This window comes from Bacillus rossius, chromosome 2 (genome assembly GCF_032445375.1).
Source record: "Bacillus rossius redtenbacheri isolate Brsri chromosome 2, Brsri_v3, whole genome shotgun sequence".
In the NCBI taxonomy this organism is placed as follows: Eukaryota; Metazoa; Arthropoda; class Insecta; order Phasmatodea; family Bacillidae; genus Bacillus; species Bacillus rossius.
In genome coordinates, this window is record NC_086331.1 from 117,929,860 (window position 1) to 117,949,444 (window position 19,585).

Here is a 19,585-nt window from a genome sequence, read left to right on the forward strand (position 1 = left end):
AGATAAGCTTCAATATAAGGTTTCCGAAGTAAGGTATGTGGGCCAGATCTTCTCCGCCGCAGGCATGTCTCCTGATCCTGAGCGAATCCGAGCTCTGACTAGTCTACAGGCTCCCAGCAATCGCAAAGAACTTCAACGTACTTTGGGGATGTTCAATTTTGTTCGCTGTTATATTCCAGGTATGTCTAGTGTGTGTTCCCCATTGTATGAACTTCTTAAAGCGGATGTAGACTGGTTGTGGCTCCCGTGTCATGAAGAGGCTTTTTGTAAACTCAAGTCGCTCATCACTAGTGCCCCTGTCCTGGCAACTTTTGATCCCTCAAACCAACTTGTTATACAGTGTGATGCATCACAGAGTGGGCTTGGTGCTACTTTGTTTCAGGAGGGCCCAAAGGGTCTCCACCCTGTGCACATTGCCTCCAGGTCCCTTACAGCAGCAGAAAAGAGCTACTCCCAGATTGAGAAGGAGCTCTTAGCAGTTTCTTTTGCCTCAGCTAAATTTCACTACTATATTTATGGTAAGCAGCTCCTAGTGCAATCTGATCATAAGCCACTTGTGAATGTTATGGTCAAACCAGTTCATCATATAGGCTCAGCACGCCTTCAGAGGTTACGTCTTAAACTGTTGAAGTATGACTTAAACGTTACTTACCTACCTGGTAAACTCATGTATTTCGCAGACCACCTGTCGCGGTCATATCTTACAGACAAGGTAATCGACGATCCTGCAATGGTTGAGGTAGTACATTCCGTCAGTAAGCACTTGCCTATGTCAAACAAACGCTTGCTTCAGTTCCAGTTGGAAACAACTAAGGATGCGGCTCTCTGTCAAGTGTCCCAATTTTGTCAGTCAGATTGGCCTCCCTACAGTAGAGTTCCTCAAGTATGCAAACCGTATTACAAAATGCGGGATGACTTGTGCGCTGAGAGTGGTTTAGTTTTCCTCTGCGATAAGGTTGTTGTTCCTGAGGCTCTAAGACCATATGTTCTACAGCTGCTTCATGAAGGCCACTGTGGAGAATCGAAGACCAAGTCCAAGGGCCGTCAGTTGTTTTACTGGCCATCTATGTCAGTGGATATTGTGCAGTTCATTCATAAATGCTCTGTGTGTGAGAAGTTTCGCCCAGCCAACTACAGACAGCCCCTCTGCCCACATCCCATTCCAAAGCTGCCATATGACACAGTAGGTGCAGACATTTTTGACTTCTCTGGGAAAGATTATTTGGTTCTTGTGGACAAATATTCCAAATGGATAGATATGTGTGAACTTTCCAAAAAGACTTCCTCTGCCGTCATCAGTGCCATGCAACAAGTATTCAGCACTCATGGTCTCCCACGAGTGCTGATGGCTGATAACATGCCATTCAATTCTCATGAATGCCGTCAGTATTATTCCCTGAGTGAAATTGAGCTACGAACTAGTAGTCCTCATTATCCACGCAGTAATGGGTTGGCAGAAATGGCAGTAAAGATTAGCAAAATGCTGCTACGCAAAAGTCAGGGCACTGATTTCAGAAACTTACTTCGTGAATATAGAAACACTCCTCTTCCTGGCTTAGACTGGTCCCCCTCTCAGTTACTATTTAATAGGAGACTTCGGAGTAAACTGCCTGTCTCATATAACACCCTCAGACCTAGGGTCATCTCTCCAGAACACGTGGTTAGAGCATTAATGTCAAAGGAGAAGCAGATGAAAGACGTATACAACAAAACGGCCAGGCGACAGGAGATAACATTCGTTAAGGGGGAAACTGTGGTTGTCAAAACCCACAAACATGACAAGTGGGAGCCGGGAGTCATTGTGGGCAAACACTCATCACCTCGCTCCTATTGGGTGCGAGGATCAGGTGATAGGATAGTGCGTCGCAATGTGATCCATCTGAGGAAAACCACGACCTCGCAGAAGCCCCACCAGTCAGCTCCACGCCTGCTCGAGGTTCCCAACACCAAGACTGATGGCGAGGAGGGTAACCGCCTGAAGCAGACTCCACGCACCTCATCATTGGAGCCTGACTTCCGGGGGTTTGAGCCTCAAACTTCGACGAGTGCAGTGACTGATGTGTCTACTGTGCAGGGTGATGAATCTCAGGAAGCAACAGACAGCAGTGGCCATACCTTGGCTACCAAAAGTGGAAGGGAGGTGAAGCCTGTGAAGCGCTTAAATTTGTAATGTTGTCTGCTTGTCAATTAGTGTGTTGTGAGTGAGTTGTGAATTGCACATGAGTGTTTCATGCAGTATACTTGTTTTCTGAATTATAGTGTGTACTGTTAAAAAGCAATTGCTCAACTTTGTATGTAAGTTTTGTCTCAACAAGTAAACCTTAGAACCCTAGCAAGTGGTAAAATGTCTCGCAGTTTAAAGGGGAAGGTGTTGTACATCTGTCTTGCTGGTGATGGTTGGCATCACTGATAACAGGTGAATGTCAGTTCCGGTTATGGCATCTATATATGTAAATGTAACACGGTTAACGGACAATAAAGAATATTAAGTGCTAACTACATGTACTTGCTTATCTACAACTTTATACCTATGAACGCAAGTAAAACATATACAGTATATATATTCAAAGCTTATATGGAGTAAGCTAGTTGCAAGGATCGTGCAGGGTTGGGGCACCACTCACGCGGAGGTACAGTGGTGCTGGCGAGGTTTGGCAAGGTGATGGCTGTTCGCTCGCTGGACGCCACCTCCAAGGTCACCACTGGGATTGCTGAAGAGCCTACATGCCCGGGCGTTGCGCTTGCCGCGGGCCTTATGCTGCTCGTATCAACGATGGGACTTCGCGTAGTCGTTGCCACAACCAACTTCTTCGCATGGAAGTCCTTCTGTGATTCCACTGCAAGACCACACAACACAGTGCTTCCTTCACAAAGGCTCATTAATATAAAGACTTAATTCAGGGGTAGAACAGCTTGCCAGTGCACAGTAAACCATTTATGGGCATTAGATTGAATGCCTTATTTGTTATTTGACAATAGAACAGAAAAATCTTTTCTAATAGCACACTAACATAGTTCAGTGTTTCAGGGCTTTAAAATCTCATCATTTTTTGTACGTCTAAGTTTCAATTCAGCATATGATAGATTATATTTCACAATTTCATTAAAATACACACAAAGTTTGGTAACAAATTAACATACACTAATTTTAACAAAATAAGTCTGTTAGAATACCAAATACAACATGTGTCATTGTTAAATCACCTAATTTTGACACTTACACTGACAAATCGTTTGCCAATGATGGGATTATACTCAAAATATAAAACTCAGTCTATTTTATCATTATTAAATAAATTTATATATCTGCCCTGCACTGGCAGTCATACAAAAAGAAAACAAATACACAAAATTCACAAAATAAAATAAATAAATCACAATTGATGATTCCTTAGTTACTAAGTTTTTGAGTGTGATGACCTCTGTTAGCACAATGGTGGTGGAAGTCACAACACATCTGAGGTTTTTAATGATGAGTAATACTGCAGTGGTTTACCGTAGTCTTCCATAGTACAGGAAAAAATGGAATACAGCACCCAGTCCTGAATCTGGCAAGGAATATTTTTCTCAAACACAAAATTCTGTACATGGCTAAAAAACTAACCCAGAAACCTTGAATCACAAGGCAGGAGTCTTAGACATTGGCCCAACGGCTATACACAATATGCATCGAGTGAAAAATGCCAAACTGTTTTCACAAGCGGTCGCCATGGACATGAATGAAGCAGTGTGGGTTGAGCCTATATGTTCATTATTGTCAACCACTGGAAGTGGATTTTCTCACAAGAATTTTCTTGTGTAGTGACACATGTCGATGCAGCCCGATCACGAACGAGTCAGCGCTGCTCGTCGTGGCTGCGGCGAGAGAAAGTTTTTGCAGATCCCCGAGTTTTAGGGTTTCATGGGTGGAATACAAAGGTGCACGAAATGCTTGACTACCCGATACATGCAATGCATGTCGCCTATGGAGCAAGCTGTGTGCACGGAACTATACTCCCGGTGTAACACACGTGAGCCTGCACAGTAAATTTGGAGGGGAGATTGTCGGTCACTCCGCCATTAGCGCCGTCACGAGCATTGGCCTCGGTTGTGATAACCGTATCACTTCCAGAGATCAAAGGAGCAGCACATAAGGACCCAGTAGTGTTCCTGCATGAGTGCCACATGAAATTGGAGCGCTACGAAATACTTCAGGTGGAGTGGACTGACTGAGTAGGTGCATGCTTGAAGGAATCATACAGGGCTTGGGGGAGGTTGGGCCAGGGGTGCAGCGAGTCATGGTAAGGTCTTGCCAAACAACTGGAAAGATGCTATGAAGAAATAGTAGTCATTCCCCAGTGGAGAGCCCAGCTCTTTGGGCAGGCACAGGCCCCACATAAAACTGTTGAATTGTTCTTTTTGAATAAGCTACAGCTATTTCGTAGACTGTTTCCAGACAATGCACCCAGGGATGCGCTTGAGGGCATCATAGAACTTATGCTTCTCAACATACGCACTCATTTGGTTGCAGACTCAGAGAGAAGTCTCAACTGGATTGCAAATAATTGAAACTCTTTGTCATTGGTTCAGAGTTCCTTAAAGTCTAGAGATAATTTTTTGCAGTAAAATCTGTTAATATTTAATACACTTTGTTAATGTTTGAACAATTTTGTTTCTTATAGACTCCGATTTACAAAAAAAAAATAAACCTCATTCTGCATTTGACTGAGCCAATGAGAAAGAACCTGTTGTGTTGTAGAAAGTGTGTGATTTATCTACAGATAAATATACCACATTAAAAATATATTTTATTTCCAATCAAACAAATAATAAGTTACAATGTTAACATTGACCAGGGGTTGCACCCTTTCAGTGAGCCAGTTGTGACCCACCAGCCCAACTCTCCCATCTGCCCTCACAATGTTTTTGAACCTCCCAGCCAGCGAATATGCCTGTGCTTCTTTACACGGGTGTAGATCCGGGTTGAGGGGGGGGGGGGGGTTGGACCCCCTGGAATTACGAAGCTCCTCACTGAGGGGGCTAGCTTGCACTTTGTATGTGAAACGGGATTGATAAACGTAAACGTCAAAACAATGTTTTACGGAAAACTTTCTGTATAATTTAAAGTTTTCTGCTTGTTGCATGCGTATATACCAAAATAGGGACAGTATACAACATACAAGTACCCCATCCAGAGGTGAGTTGTGTCGGTTAAAACTCATGCGCAAAACTCTCAGGCTGCATGGGCCCCCTGCAAATTTACACGGGTCCCCTTTGCGAATCCTACAGATTTGCACCTCTGCTCCTTTAAATACTTCACATAGATTCTGTACCATGAACTCCTAATAAATAATAATTAATTACTATTGTAAAACTTTAATTTTTGCCCTAAGTGTTATTTATTTTCTTTTCCGCGATTGAAATATTAGTGACAAAGTTATGCCATACTCTGGCGTTTCTGAACGCAAACCCACGCAAGATTTTAAAATTTAAGAAAAGTTGTAAACTAAATATAATATTGAACAAGGGAATGTATCTTTTAATTACAAGCTTATATAATCATTAACTTTGTTTTCTCTTTAGCACAAATTTGCAGTTTGCCTAACGACCGTTTGGTTTGACGCTCGGACGTCTGCTTGCTGCCACTATGCGCAGCTTTCGCCCCAGTATCCACCTGACTGCCGCCCACGATACAGCGCGCTCTGCACCTCGAGGACTTCAACCTTAGGTTTACTGATCAAGTCACATCTAATATTTCTAATTAATCAATTGACCCTTTTTTTTAGGCCTACTTTGGTTGGTAGAATTTCAACTCAACCATTTTTATAATTGAATTAATTAAGACTTAAACTTTATCTGTACATGTGGGTGTACCGGATCGTCCTTAAGCCAATTCCATGCCGTTGTGCTCTTGAAATGTTTCATTTTCTTAATGTTATTTGTAAATGTAATCATGTATGAAAGTCATTTACAATAAAATAATATCCTTTTACCAGATTTCTGTGTATGTTTATCATCAGCCACATGTGTAACTGTTGTAGATGTTATCTATGTTAGAGTTGGCAACCTTGTGTAGTGAGTAACAACTGAAGGCGGTATGTCGCCATCACAGTGTGTGTTGTATGTGGTTAACAAGTTATAAGTAAAGATATGTAACCTACAATATTTTGCTGTATAACTAATGCATTCACAAGATATAAAAGGGACTAAAACATGGCGCAGTCTCGTGGAGTTTTCATGAAACCTATTTATGTATAGTTCTTCACAGGGATGTTTGTTTGCGATTTATTAACCTGCAAGCATGGTTGGTCGCGCTATCCACATTCTACAGAGAGAATAGAATTGGTGTGTGGCATACGAGATTGTGTGTTGTGGATGTGTCTCGGATTATTAGTGTACCGAGCTGAGTGACTGACATTTGCGATGGCCGGCCTCAATATTGTGAAACTTCCAGAGAGTGTTGATTTGCAGAGCTCTACTGCACGTGAGGCCTGGGAAATTTTTGAGGGCGACTTCGACAATTACTTGATCGCCACGGGTCAGGATGAGTGCCCTGACAAGGTGAAGATTGCCCTTCTGAAGAACATGCTTGGTTCGCAAGGACGGTCTCTATTTGAAACGTTTGACATTACTGCAGCGGACAAGTTAGTGTTTAGTAAAGTGAAAGATGCTTATAGAACATTTGTAGCGCCCAAAACCAATCCTCTCTACGACCGATTCATTTTTCACCAGCGTGTACAGCATGAGGGTGAGACTTTTGACCATTTCCTGACGGACTGTCGTCGGCTAGTGAAACCGTGCGGTTATGATCGTCCCGTAGCGCAAGAGGAAAACTTGCTGATAGACCATATTGTTCAGGGAATCAGGGATTCAACGACTCGAGAGGCGCTATTGCGAATGGAGAATGCAACATTGGTTAAAGTAGTGACACACTGTCGGCTGGTTGAACAGAGTCAACAGCAAGCCAAGGAAATTCAGGCCAAGACTTGCTTTCAGGATGGTATAAGGGCACCGGTCGATTTCGTAGCAACAAGAAAGGGGCAATTTGCAAAACCTTGGGCCAATGTTTACCCTGCAGCCAGTAGCAATGGTGAGTACACATGTTCCAGGTGCCAAACCAAGCACAAACCCAGGCAGTGCCCCGCCTATGGAAAAAAGTGTGCCAAATGTGGTATCTTAAACCACTTTGCTGTGTCGTGTAAAGTTCGCAAAGTGCGGGAGGCGAAAGTAGAATATTCCTCCAATGAATCGTTGTATTGTGACACTGTAGTCATTCATTCTGTAAGCCCTCGCAGTTCTAAAACATCGCATCCTAATGAGTGGAGGGAGCAAGTGTTGATTGAGGGCAAGCCCATTGACATAAAACTAGACCCAGGATCTGAGGTCAATATCCTGCCTCTGAAGTTATTTAAGAAAGTAAATCAGCAGTTTAAAGTTAGACCAATGGCTCTTAAAATTGAAGTTTGGGGTGGCACTGTTCTTCCCGCCACGGGAGTCGTTGAGTTACTGTGTTCTGTCAAGGGACACGAATGCTACACACAGTTTGTTATTATTGATTCTGATAGCACCCCACTGCTGGGACTGCAGTCCTGTGTTGACTTTAACCTGGTTAAAATAGTTCACTCTACTACTGAAGTTGCTAAAGACAGCTTTGTTAAGAATAATTTTGAAGTATTCTCGGGTACTGGCTGCTTTCCACAAGTATGCAAAATACGTATAAGGGATGCTAGCCAGCCTGTGTGCAAACCTCCACGACGAGTACCCCGAGCTATAAAAGGGGCTTTAAAAGAGGAGTTAGATAGACTGGTGCAGAAAGGGGTCATATGTAAAGTGCATAAACTTGATCCCAAAGCCTGGGTAAGCAACCTTGTTCTCGTTGAAAAGTCTACTGGCCAACTACGACTTTGTTTGGATCCAACGGAACTTAATAGGTCATTGTGAGGGACTATCACGCTATCCCTACACTCGAAGAGATGTCAGAGAAGCTGACTGGCAAGAGCTCCTATTCAGTGTTTGATCTCAAGGAGGGGTTCCATCAAGTGCATTTGGACGAAGATTCATCTCTGAAGTGCTGCTTCTCTACCCCCTTTGGTTGTTACCGCTACCTGCGCATGCCATATGGCATTACCAATGCGCCAGAGACCTTTCAGAAGTTTATTGAAGAGAACTTCGGTGACATCCCAGGTGTGGTGATTTTTTTTTTGATGATATTTTGTGCACCGGATGAACTGAAACAGAACATGATGAGTGTACACGACAGGTTGTTGAGCGTGCTGCACGTCTGGGGATAAAATTTAATGCTGACAAGCTGCAGTTCAAAGTTTCGCAGGTTCGCTATGTTGGTCATATATTTTCTCCGGAGGGAATGTCACCGGATCCAGAGAGAGTTCGAGCTTTAACCAGTCTCCCTGCACCCAGTTCTCGCAAAGAAGTCCAACGAGTTTTAGGTATGTTCAATTATGTCCGTTCTTATGTCCCTAACATGGCCAGTATTTGTAGCCCTTTGTACGACCTCCTGAAGTCCGATGTGGAATGGGCCTGGTTGCCATGTCATGATGCAGCTTTTGCTCATCTTAAGTCCTTAGTTTCTAGCGCACCGGTTCTTGCAAAATTTGACCCATCATGTACTCTTATAGTTCAGTGTGATGCATCGCAGAATGGTTTGGGAGCGACTCTCTTTCAACAAGGCCCGAATGGCTTTCAACCTGTTCATATTGCTTCCAGGTCACTGACTGACTCAGAGAGAAACTACTCCCAAATTGAAAAAGAACTGTTGGCTGTCTCATTTGCTGCCTCCAAATTTCATTACTATATTTATGGTAGAACTGTGCAAGTTCAGTCTGATCACAAGCCCCTTGTTAACGTAATGGCCAAGTCTATTCATCAAACTGGCTCAGCACGGCTTCAGAGGTTACGCCTAAAGCTGCTCAAGTATGACCTGGATGTAACCTATCTACCGGGCAAGTTCATGTATTTTGCAGATCACCTGTCACGAGCCTATCTTCTGGACAAAGTACCTGAAGACCTGGCAATGATGGAGGTAGTTCACTCGGTTAGCAAACACCTGCCCATGTCCAAACAGCGTCTGACCCAATTCCAGTCGGAAACGAGTAAAGATCCCTCATTGAGTCTAGTATCCAAATTTTGTTAAGTCAGGTTGGCCAGCATATAATCTATTGCCTAAAGACTGTAAGCATTATTACAAAATGAAGGACGATCTGTGCCTTGAAGGGGACATTGTATTTCTTGGTGACAAAGTAGTGGTTCCCTTATCCCTGCGGAAATACGTACTCAAATTACTTCATGAAGGCCATTGTGGAGAAACCAAAACCAAATCCAAAGGCCGCCAGTTATTTTATTGGCCTTCAATGTCATCAGATATTGTTACTTTCATCCAACAATGTTCGATTTGTGAAATGTTCCGCCCAGCCAATTTCACGCAGCAGTTGCATCCACATCCCACTCCAAATCTCCCATATGAACAAGTTGGTGCAGACATCTTTGAATTTGCGGGAAAACCTTACCTTGTTCTAGTGGATAAATACTCTTAAGTGGATCGATATTTGTGAACTCTCTGCAAAATCTTCTACTGCTGTGATTCAAGCTATGCAAACTGTTTTTGCCACTCATGGTTTTCCAAGACTTTTGTGGGCAGACAATAATCCCTTTAGCTCTCATGAGTGCCGCCAATTCTTCGCTCAGCATGAAATAGAGTTCTGTACTAGCAGTCCCCATTATGCACACAGCAATGGGCTGGCAGAGATGGGGGTTAAAGTCAGTAAAATGTTATTGCGGAAAAGCCAAGGAACTGACTATAGAGAGATGCTTCGAGAATACAGGACAACTCCCCTTCCTGGTTTGGACTGGTCCCCAGCTCAGTTGCTTTTCAATAGACAGCTCAGGACCAAATTACCTGTGTCGTACAATTCCCTGAAACCTAAGGTCATCCAGCCTCGTCATGTGGTTCGGGCTCTTGTCTCCAAGGAGCAACGGATGAAGGGTTTTCATGACAGAACAGCTCGACGACAGGAGGTGCAGCTTGACAGGGGGGACAGGGTAGTTGTCAGGACAAGCAGTTCTGCCACCTGGGAGCCTGGTGTGATAGTAGGGCAGCATTCATCCCCCCGCTCGTATTGGATTCGCATGTCACGAGGTAAAACAGTTCGTCGAAATGTCATCCCCATTCGGAAGTCAAAAGTGTCTGAGCAGCCAAAAGTGGCCATTCCGGTCCTGATGGAAGTTGATTGTGGAACCCAGTCAGGCAATACAGAGTTGCATCATGGTAGCGAAGAGCTGGGTCAACTTTCATGCTCGTCCCCACTGGAATCAGACTTCCGAGGTTTTGAGCCAGGCACAGGACAGTGTACCGTAACAAGAAGTGGAAGGGTGGTCAAGCCAGTGAAGAGATTGGATCTGTGAATGGATCTGTGAATAATGACATGTAACTAGCCTCTGACAGGGAAGGTGTTATAGATCTCTGCGTTTGTCTATCAGTATGATGTGTTATTGTATCCTATGTGTACTCTGTGTTGAAGGGTTTATTCTATGCAGTGTTCTATGTGTAAGCAGTCAGTATTTTTATGTTAAAATTGAAGAAGTGATTTGTCAAGAGTTAATCTATAAGAGGGAAGGTGTTGTAGATGTTATCTATGTTAGAATTGGCAACCTTGTGTAGTGAGTAACAACTGAAGGCGGTATGTCGCCATCTCAGTGTGTGTTGTATGTGGTTAACAAGTTGACGTCGTCCGACCGAAGGCCACCCTAAAGCCCGACCTGCAACCGCCAGTATGCAACCCCGCTAACGGAACGCGCCCCTAGCCATGGCCCACCCGAGTCAGGCGAGCCACCAGCAACCAAGGTAGAACCCGGCCCCCCCCCAAAATAAACAGACCGTCATTAAAACCAACCACGTTAAAAAACAAACATAGATTATTAAACAGTGTTACGTATTTATTTGAAGTTGTTCAACGAAAGTGCGACGTAGGAGTGCCCGGGCACTCACGTGTGTAACTACAGCAATACGCGTGTGAATGTTCCCCTGGCGGCCTTCTGCCTGAATCAGTCAATCAGACCTTATGACATAATTATTCAAACCTTGTGTTGCGTCATTAACCCCACCAGAGCAATCCGACAAGAGACGAACAGTCGCTGGTGTGACGTAAAAATTCAAACATAATAATTCTTAAATATAATAACTTTCATTTGTAGAAGGGACGAATGACCTTGATTCAGCTTTTATAATTAATGTAAGAATTTAACATCATTAAATTCTCTTATTAACATATCATATCAGAAACTAACGTAATGAGGTCAACCCTGGCGCGAGGGCCACCGAGCCTCGGCCGGACGCCATGACATGACGCCAGTACAGCGCGACTCGTGGACCGGGGCGGACGCACGTCCCACGGAGAGACATCATCCTTTGTCCACACCGAGTTCATTCCTGGTAAATATAGTCATTCTTAAAACCCCTTTTAATAATCTCTTTGTGTGTACCCGGTCCAGTTTTTCGGTCCAGGACCTAATCCGGCCGCATAAATCTAAAACCCCCCCCCTGCACCACACTTGGTCCGCGGGGTAGGTTCAGTATCCGGTACGGGCCGTCTCCCGAGGACAGAACTTTGGTTAAACTCAGTCGCTCCAGCACTGACACTCCCCGTAAGGGAACTTTTAAGCGAATTTAGCTGCGGTCCGTGCTCCACTGCCGTGGACGCGAGCACCGCCTCGATACGCAGATTTACAGGATTGGCCGCCTCCAATCACCCTCACCCCTCGTTGAGCAGCCAGGCTCAGAAACGCCTAGGGACACGATAATACGGAACAATTAGTGACTTTGTAACATTTCTTTGTAAACTTGTGCAACGCAACCTCGTGTAACATTTCTTTTGTAAACTTGTGCGACGCATCTCTCCACGTAACATTCGTAAACTTGTGTAACGCAACCTCGTGTAACATTCCTTTTGTAAACTTGTGCAACGTTAATTAAGTAACTTTCAGACTTAGTTGCGTGTAATTGTGTAGTTTTTGTATCTTGTGACGTCACCTGTTGTACGACGTGGCGTGTAACCAACAACGTTACACCAGAGCCACCGTCGCCTGAATAAATGACGCCCGTCATTTATTACCTCATTTCAGCGTATGCTTCTTTAAACCTACTATCCCCAATCACCGCCGAGTAGGGAATTCCTTAAACCCACGCAACATCGCCGACGGTCCTAGTGGGCCACGCAGGGCAATCGACCCCACGACCCAACTACCGACTAGCACCAGAGCTAGTCTGGCGCCCACCCGGACTCATTACATTTGCAACAGCCACTCCCGCTAGGAACCGCACCGGGACTCGAGCCCGAGACCCCGGACGACGGCAAAGTTATAAGTAAAGATATGTAACCTACAAGATTGTGCTGTATAACTAATGCATTCACAAGATATAAAAGGGACTAAAACAGTCACAACTTTAAATATCTGGGCGCACGAGATGCTTTGAGCACCCACGTGCAATCACCTGTTCTCTTAACTAGCATGTAGTGTGCCCGATGCTCAGAGAGAGCCAGGTCTTGTGGTTGGATGTAATTGGGGAAGTCGAGTTTTGCATTGGCATTGGCGATGTCACGGCTCTGTACTAAAGAGGCTCCACCAGGTCCAAGTGCCTCCAACATAGTTTTTTTCAAGCAAATGAACAATGTCTTTAATATCGCAAGCCCCCTACAAATTACCTTGGTGAAAAAACTTTCACTAAATATTTCCATTTTAACTGACCCTTTACCCTTTCCTATACCAATTCTATTGTCCAAATTATTAGATAAAAACATGAATTAGAAGTTAAACATGTCAAAAAGTCCGTCCGTGCATTCTCCCATTCCCTACTTTAAATAAGTACGAAGGAGAACTAACCTACGCAAGGATTAACCCAGAGCAGACGCTGCCACCCCAAGCAGTCATAAAGTTGCATCATATCAGTGCCCTTGCACGCGCAGTTTGACCGCAACTCAGTGCCCAAGATGCCGAGCATCGACTTTCGACACTCTGCTGGTGGTCCGGCACATTTCTTGGTCACACTGTCCACAGCACAGGACTGCTCGTAGTTTTCTAGCCGGCTCCTGCAAGCAACCAACACATTACACTCTGCAAGTCACTTGAGCTATTCTAAATATTTGAATGGCCTGTATGATTGGAACTGTTATAATTAGAAGGCAGTGCCAGGGATAAAAATATAACACACCTCAAGCCACCTGTAATCTCTATGGTCAAAGCAGTGAGATGGTGTGTAATCTTTTCATTGTACAACATGTAATTAATGAATCTTTAAATGATGACCCTATAATTTTATCATTGGAAAGGGAGTAAAAAAAGTTCAATGCAAACTAACTGAGTAGTTTCATAAATAATCAGTAAGAAGGTTGTAACATTCCAAAGACCTTCCACTAGCTCAAATTGGTCAAACCGTTACAAACATAAACACTTTAAGTATCTGCTTGGATGTTGATGAATGATTTAGTTAAAATAAAATGCAATTAGCGATGATCCATGACTGTTATAAAGTTTCACTGAGGGTTTTATTGATTTTAACTGCTTTTTATTTCTCCTTAACTCAAATCAATAATTCACAATGGCCGCCAGCTTCCGACCACGAAAAACCACATACTTTACACATAAAACAACTTCACTGGCTCAATATATAATTTTACTGTTAGTTTGATGTCGTCCGACCGAAGGCCACCCCAAAGCCCGACCTGCAACCGCCAGTATTCGACCCCACTAACGGAACGCACCCCTAGCCATGGCCCACCTGAGTCAGGCGAGCACCGGTGAAACAGGTAGGATCAAGGACCATGCCCTAATTAATCAGCCACCTCGACCCCAGTTCATGATAAATAAGACACAAATTAATGGTAACGTCACTTTTTATTTAAAACCCCGTTCAAGGAAAGTGCGACGCAGGAGTGCCCGGGTCACTCACGTGTGAATTTACATCAATAATACGTCTGCCTAAATTAATTAGAGTATTGTGTAACGTAAATATGACCTCCCCGGTTTTTGTGTATCACTTGCCACCGGAGCAGTCAACAAGTGACGAACAGTCTCCGGTGTGACTCGTATTATTTAAACGTAATTTATGTAAACATGTTAAATCTAATTATTAGAAAGTATCTGCAAATTAGGGTAATCTTTATTATTTAATGTATGAATTTAGAGCCACTTTCAATCTCTTGTTAATTTAATAATTTCCGAATAACGGAACTTTAGAAACTTTGGTGTGAGAGAACGCTGAGGCCTCCCCTCGCGCCAGGGCCAGACGCCAGTACCAAGCGACTCGCGGACCGGGGCGGACGTGCATCCCACGGGGGTCTTCATCCTTTGTCTCCACTGAAATTCACTACTGGTAACTATAGTCATAATTCAAATCCTTTTCATTGCGTAAACTCCCTGTGCGGACCCGGTCCTTTTAACTGTGTAGGGCTTAACCCAGCCGCTTAAATATAAACTACCCCCACAAAGCATTATGCGGGGCAGTTCAGCATACGGCACGGGCCGACTCCCGCCACCATTTGACTTTTGGATAATCGTCGAGTGCACAGGCACCGGCAACAACGACGTATAAGACTTGTAATTAATTTAAAACGCGAGCCGCAGTCCACACAGGTGGACCTGGGTATCACCGCTTTGCAATTTTCGGGATTGGCCGCCTCCAATCGACCTCCCCCTCAACCTCGACTGGCGTGAGGATTTAAGATTAGTGACGGCGCGTCACAGCGCCCAGTGTCAATTTAGTGTAATTTTCGTAGGGTAATTCAATGTTCATCGTGTAACTGTAAACTGCAAGTGTAACTGTTCGAACCAATTAAACGTCCACTCCGCACACTCTGTGCGCGACGTGTTTACGACAGTGCAAAACCGAATCCGTGTATGTTATTGTGTGAACTTCCTAACCTAGTCAGGAATCAGCGTGTTATGCTGTGCAGGGCCCGTAACGTGTAAACAGCCAGGGATCCCTCCAACCACGACCACCGCAGACGGTCCTAGCGGGCCAAGCAGGGGCATTCGCACCCAACGACCCAACTCTCGGTTAGACACAGAGCTAGCCTGGCGCCCTCCTGGATACACTTTCATTAAAAAGCCAGCCTTCCCGCTAGGAACCACGCCGGACCTCGAACACGAGAACCCGGACGACGGCAAGTTTACCTTCAATTTGATGTATGAATTGTTGTAAATAGTCTTAATCAAACTGTATAATATAAGTTACCATTGAAACTAGGACATTCTTTTATGGAGACCCTGTATTTTGACTGAGAATTGAACACTTTCTGCAAAAGTATAAAGCACAAAATTAATTGTACTTGTTTAAATATTTTACTTATAAAACATCTGGTTGATGTGGACAAAGATATAGCTAAAGCTAAAGCTATTGCTAAAGTTTGAAACAGGTAAGTATGTTAATATAAATTATAAAGTTTCACAATCTAAATTAAAAACTCCACTTTACTACACACACATATAATTTCCCTTGGTTACAAAACATTCCTATCTAAATTAGTGTACATGGCATTTCTTTATTAAAATGCATTTATTTTCTTACATGTATTCTTCATTACATCAAGTCCATAGCTTCTATAGTTTAAAAACTATTAAAATACCTACCTAACAAGAAAATAAATGGTATTTTGCTTTAAAAATGATGCTCACAAGTGAAAACTAACATGATCCAGGCAACACAAATACCTTTGCCAGAATCAGCTAGCTTACAGTATTTACCTGCATTCTCGCTCTTCTCGACACAGTTCAGCAAGCGAATGGCATGTTGGTGATCCTGCTCCTTCCATTCTTTGCGCGCACACTGGGTGAAGTTTCTCTTGAGCTATTAGGCATTTGTCTTGTTTGTTATCAGTCTTTCTATTGTAAACAAAGGAACAGTTTGTCAGAACACTGAATCTCAAAATTATTATATACTGCAGTTTTAAAACTGAAAAGGTAGTCAATAATAACATATTATTAAACTATATATGTATACATATATATATACACATATATATACATATATATGTATATATGTGTGTGTGTAATTATACATATATAAACACACACACATGTTTTATATGACTGTTTAGGATAGAAAAAAATTAATAAAACATTATTATAGTAGGGCCGCGACGTCTTGGCGGGTCGACTCCCTAGAGCTCAGCGACCTTGTAATCGACACGTCCCGCCTTGTCTGCTCCGCAGATAACAACGGCCTGGAAGTCTTCATGCCGTTCCGAAAACATTGGTCGAGAACAATCTCACGTACGGTGCAACACAGCGCAGATCTTAATGATACAAAGATGTGATAATGCTTTACGGTAATTTATTATTTAAAGGTAGTGCACCATTTGCTCGACTGGGCAGCTTAGTTAAATATAGTTAAACATAGCTATACAATTCTTTAAAGTTAAGAACTAAATTTGTAATTGTGGGTTGCTGTAGGAAACACAATTAATTAAGACTTGCATGTAACTCCCTCGCTGATGCTTACTTTTCCATTTGGTTTGGCTGAAATGTGAAGACGATCGACATGACACTTTCACGCACTTCAAGAACCTTACCACTTTTATGCACACGGGTTGGTATTTTTTCCATAACAGCACTCTGAAAGAACCATTTTAGTAATTTCGAGGGGTCCGAAAACCATATTTATAACAAACCATCCTCGCGTATTTTATAGTCTCCTGTTGTTGTGCTTGCTTTATAAACAAGAGAGGCTCCGGGAAGGAAGCCCTGCCTAGAACCAACGCTTAAAACTATCAGTCTGTGCGCTGCATTTCCTGTTGCCATTACCTACACCTTCAGCGTCACCTTTCTTTTGCCAACATTTCTGAAAGGTTAAATTAGTGTCAACCCAGGATTCATCCATGTCAAATATATTCTTTCCAGCCTCCCTGCACTGTTTCATCTGAGTCAGCTACCGTTATCGCCAAGCAACAACGTCAGATCTTTCGAGAAGAAGCATTCGCTTATTTTGGCTTCTTCTCCACACAAAACCCATTTCTTTGAGTATTTTACGCAGCGATGTCTTTCCCTAACTCCATCCGATTTTTTCTTTCAAAACTGGCAGTAGTTTCCTTGTCGTTTTTTTACTGCATAAAATTCGTGGCTAGTGTCTCTGATCACTCTTCTATCAAAGTCATCAACTGACAACAAACGTTTCCCAGTTTTTTTTTGGCTTGAAATGAATAATTAAACATGAGAGGCTGTTTAACGGTCAAATAAAGGAGTGATATATATATATATATATATGTAAATATAAACATATAAATTGTAAATAAATAATGTATTAATATAATATACATTAATATATATCATAAAATCATATATATTATAAAATATATAATGCAATATATAATGTATATAATGTAATATAATATCATGTAATATACCTAATGCAATATAATGTGTAGCAATATCGGCTACACTTGTAGATAAAAAATATTCTAACAAGCGGTGCAGAAAGTTTGGAAAATTGCCAAATGCAAAACAAACAAACCGCGGGTGAAATTACGGGGAATGCATTGAAAAACTTATAATGTTGTTGTTTGTTTTTTATTTGTCGTCTCTCTGTTGTGTTTTCGGATGCGCGAAACTGATCTTTGGCTTATACCTGTGTATCGCGCAGCTCTTTCGGTTGCATTTGTTAGAGGTACTAGCAGACATTTGTTGGCAGCTTCTTCATCACAACACTGGATTACACTACTTATAATTTCCCTCTCCCCACTATGTATTACTTTATTGTATCTTGAACGTCCTGCGTCGGGCTCCATTATTCACTTCAGACTGAGAGCGTGGCGCCTGATGTTTTTGCTATGAACAGCATAGCGGCTGATGTGCGCGCGCAGCTGCTTCCCCTCTCATTTACTCTTCCCCGCTTCCCCGCAAAACGACACGCCAAGACGTCGCGGCCCTACAGTAGATGTTCCTTCTTATTCAATCTTTATTCTAAACACATTGTGTTGATTTTTTATTCCCTAGTTCTTACGCTATGGATAAGATTTAATTCAAACTTCCAAATGTGCCACTTTCTCTTGATTTTCATCCTTATCTCTCATTCCATTTCCTCCATTTACACATTTGTTTCGTTTTATAATTTTTTGAACCATACATATGTGTGTGGTTTCAGTTATTTTTCCTTCCTTGCTTCCTGGATTACTGTGCATGAACCAAAATTGTTTCTGTGTCTCCATATGGCTACACAACATGTACTTCATTTCCCCTAACATAATTTTTTTTTCTATTTTATTCATAAAGCTAAGAAACTATAGGGATACCTACTTTGGGGGTTAGGGTACATGATCACTCGCAAGATAATGGACAAAAAAAAAGGCCCTACAATAAGATGACATAGTAACTGCTATCTCTATTACAGCTAATGCTCAAAATGTAGGGCAATATCAGTGTTCCATTGATGAATCATGAATGGAGAACACACTCAAAGATGTCAGGCTCATTCCGAACAGCACCACAGGCATCATGCATGTATTGCTGCACACCTACACGTCCAGCTCAGTATACACCAATCTCTTTACAACTTCCAGAGGTAGAATCAGAGTGACTCAAACCTGGAGACTGTGCAAGCTCTGTGACAGGTCCTTCACAGCCAAATTATCCTTTAGAAAATGAGCTGCCCTGATAGGGGGTGTACAGGAAAAATGTTCTACATCAGACTACTGGCCTATTCTCCATACAGTTAACACACTGTTGTTGTTGTTTTGTCTCACATACACTGAGCTGATCGTAGACTCCACTGCCTTGGTCACGCACAGGGCACAGGGTTGCCATTCACACAAATGAAGCATTGCTAGACATATATTCATGGGACTTTTTTTCTCTTAGTTGGGTTTTGAGTTATGAAAAACATAAGATTGGCTGGAATGCACTCTAAATGGTCCCCCAGTATTGGATGTGATTTAAATGACAGTGTTATTATAACTTGAAATTGAAAGTGCATGATAACTTTATGGCTTCTAGTTTCCAAACATGTCCATACATAATTTATAACCAGGAGCTGAGGTGGTTCCTGAGTCTTCCCTTCCACGTTTGTTGCCTTAATTCCTTATCATACCTATTATATTGTGAAACTACTTTTCAGTTTTTTAATACTTTGTTGCTGTTGTAGTTCATTAATGAATGATAAGGCATCATGAGTACGTACACAACCTTTGTTCACTGTTGACGTCGTACGGCCGAAGGCCACCCCAAAGCCCGACCTGCACCCGCCAGTACTCGGCTCCGCTAACGGAAAGCACCCCTAGCCATGGCCCACCTGAGTCAAGTGAGCGGACCGCAGCCCAAGGTAGAGAATAGCGAACCATTTTTAATTACGCATGCAACGCAACCCCCGTGCCTATAAAATCCCCCTCATAATAATACAGTAAGCAAAAACAAACAAAAGCCCCTAATTAATAAAGTGCGACGTAGGAGTGCCCGGCTCACTCACGTGTAGTTTTCCGCTAAAACAGCTGTGAGTGCAACCCTTGCGGCCTTCAGCCTAATTTCAGTAGGGAAACGTGTGACGTAACTCAAACCACCCTAAATTAGCATTATCGTTCGCCACTGGAGTAGTTTTCAAGAAACAGAC

At 42.8% G+C, this 19,585-nt stretch overlaps 1 protein-coding gene across 3 annotated transcripts in view; it reads right to left on the minus strand.

The window, feature by feature from the left end:
- LOC134529683 (uncharacterized) overlaps nucleotides 1-19,585 on the minus strand; it is a 236,620-nt gene that overhangs the window by 30,162 nt on the left and 186,873 nt on the right. For all 3 annotated transcript variants that reach the window (XM_063364036.1, XM_063364038.1, XM_063364037.1), the window contains 3 exons: nucleotides 15,733-15,870; nucleotides 12,874-13,079; nucleotides 2,625-2,837 (listed from right to left, as the gene is read on the minus strand). In XM_063364036.1, coding sequence (XP_063220106.1) covers nucleotides 2,625-2,837; nucleotides 12,874-13,079; nucleotides 15,733-15,870 — 557 coding nt within the window. The remainder of the gene's footprint in view (nucleotides 1-2,624; nucleotides 2,838-12,873; nucleotides 13,080-15,732; nucleotides 15,871-19,585) is intronic.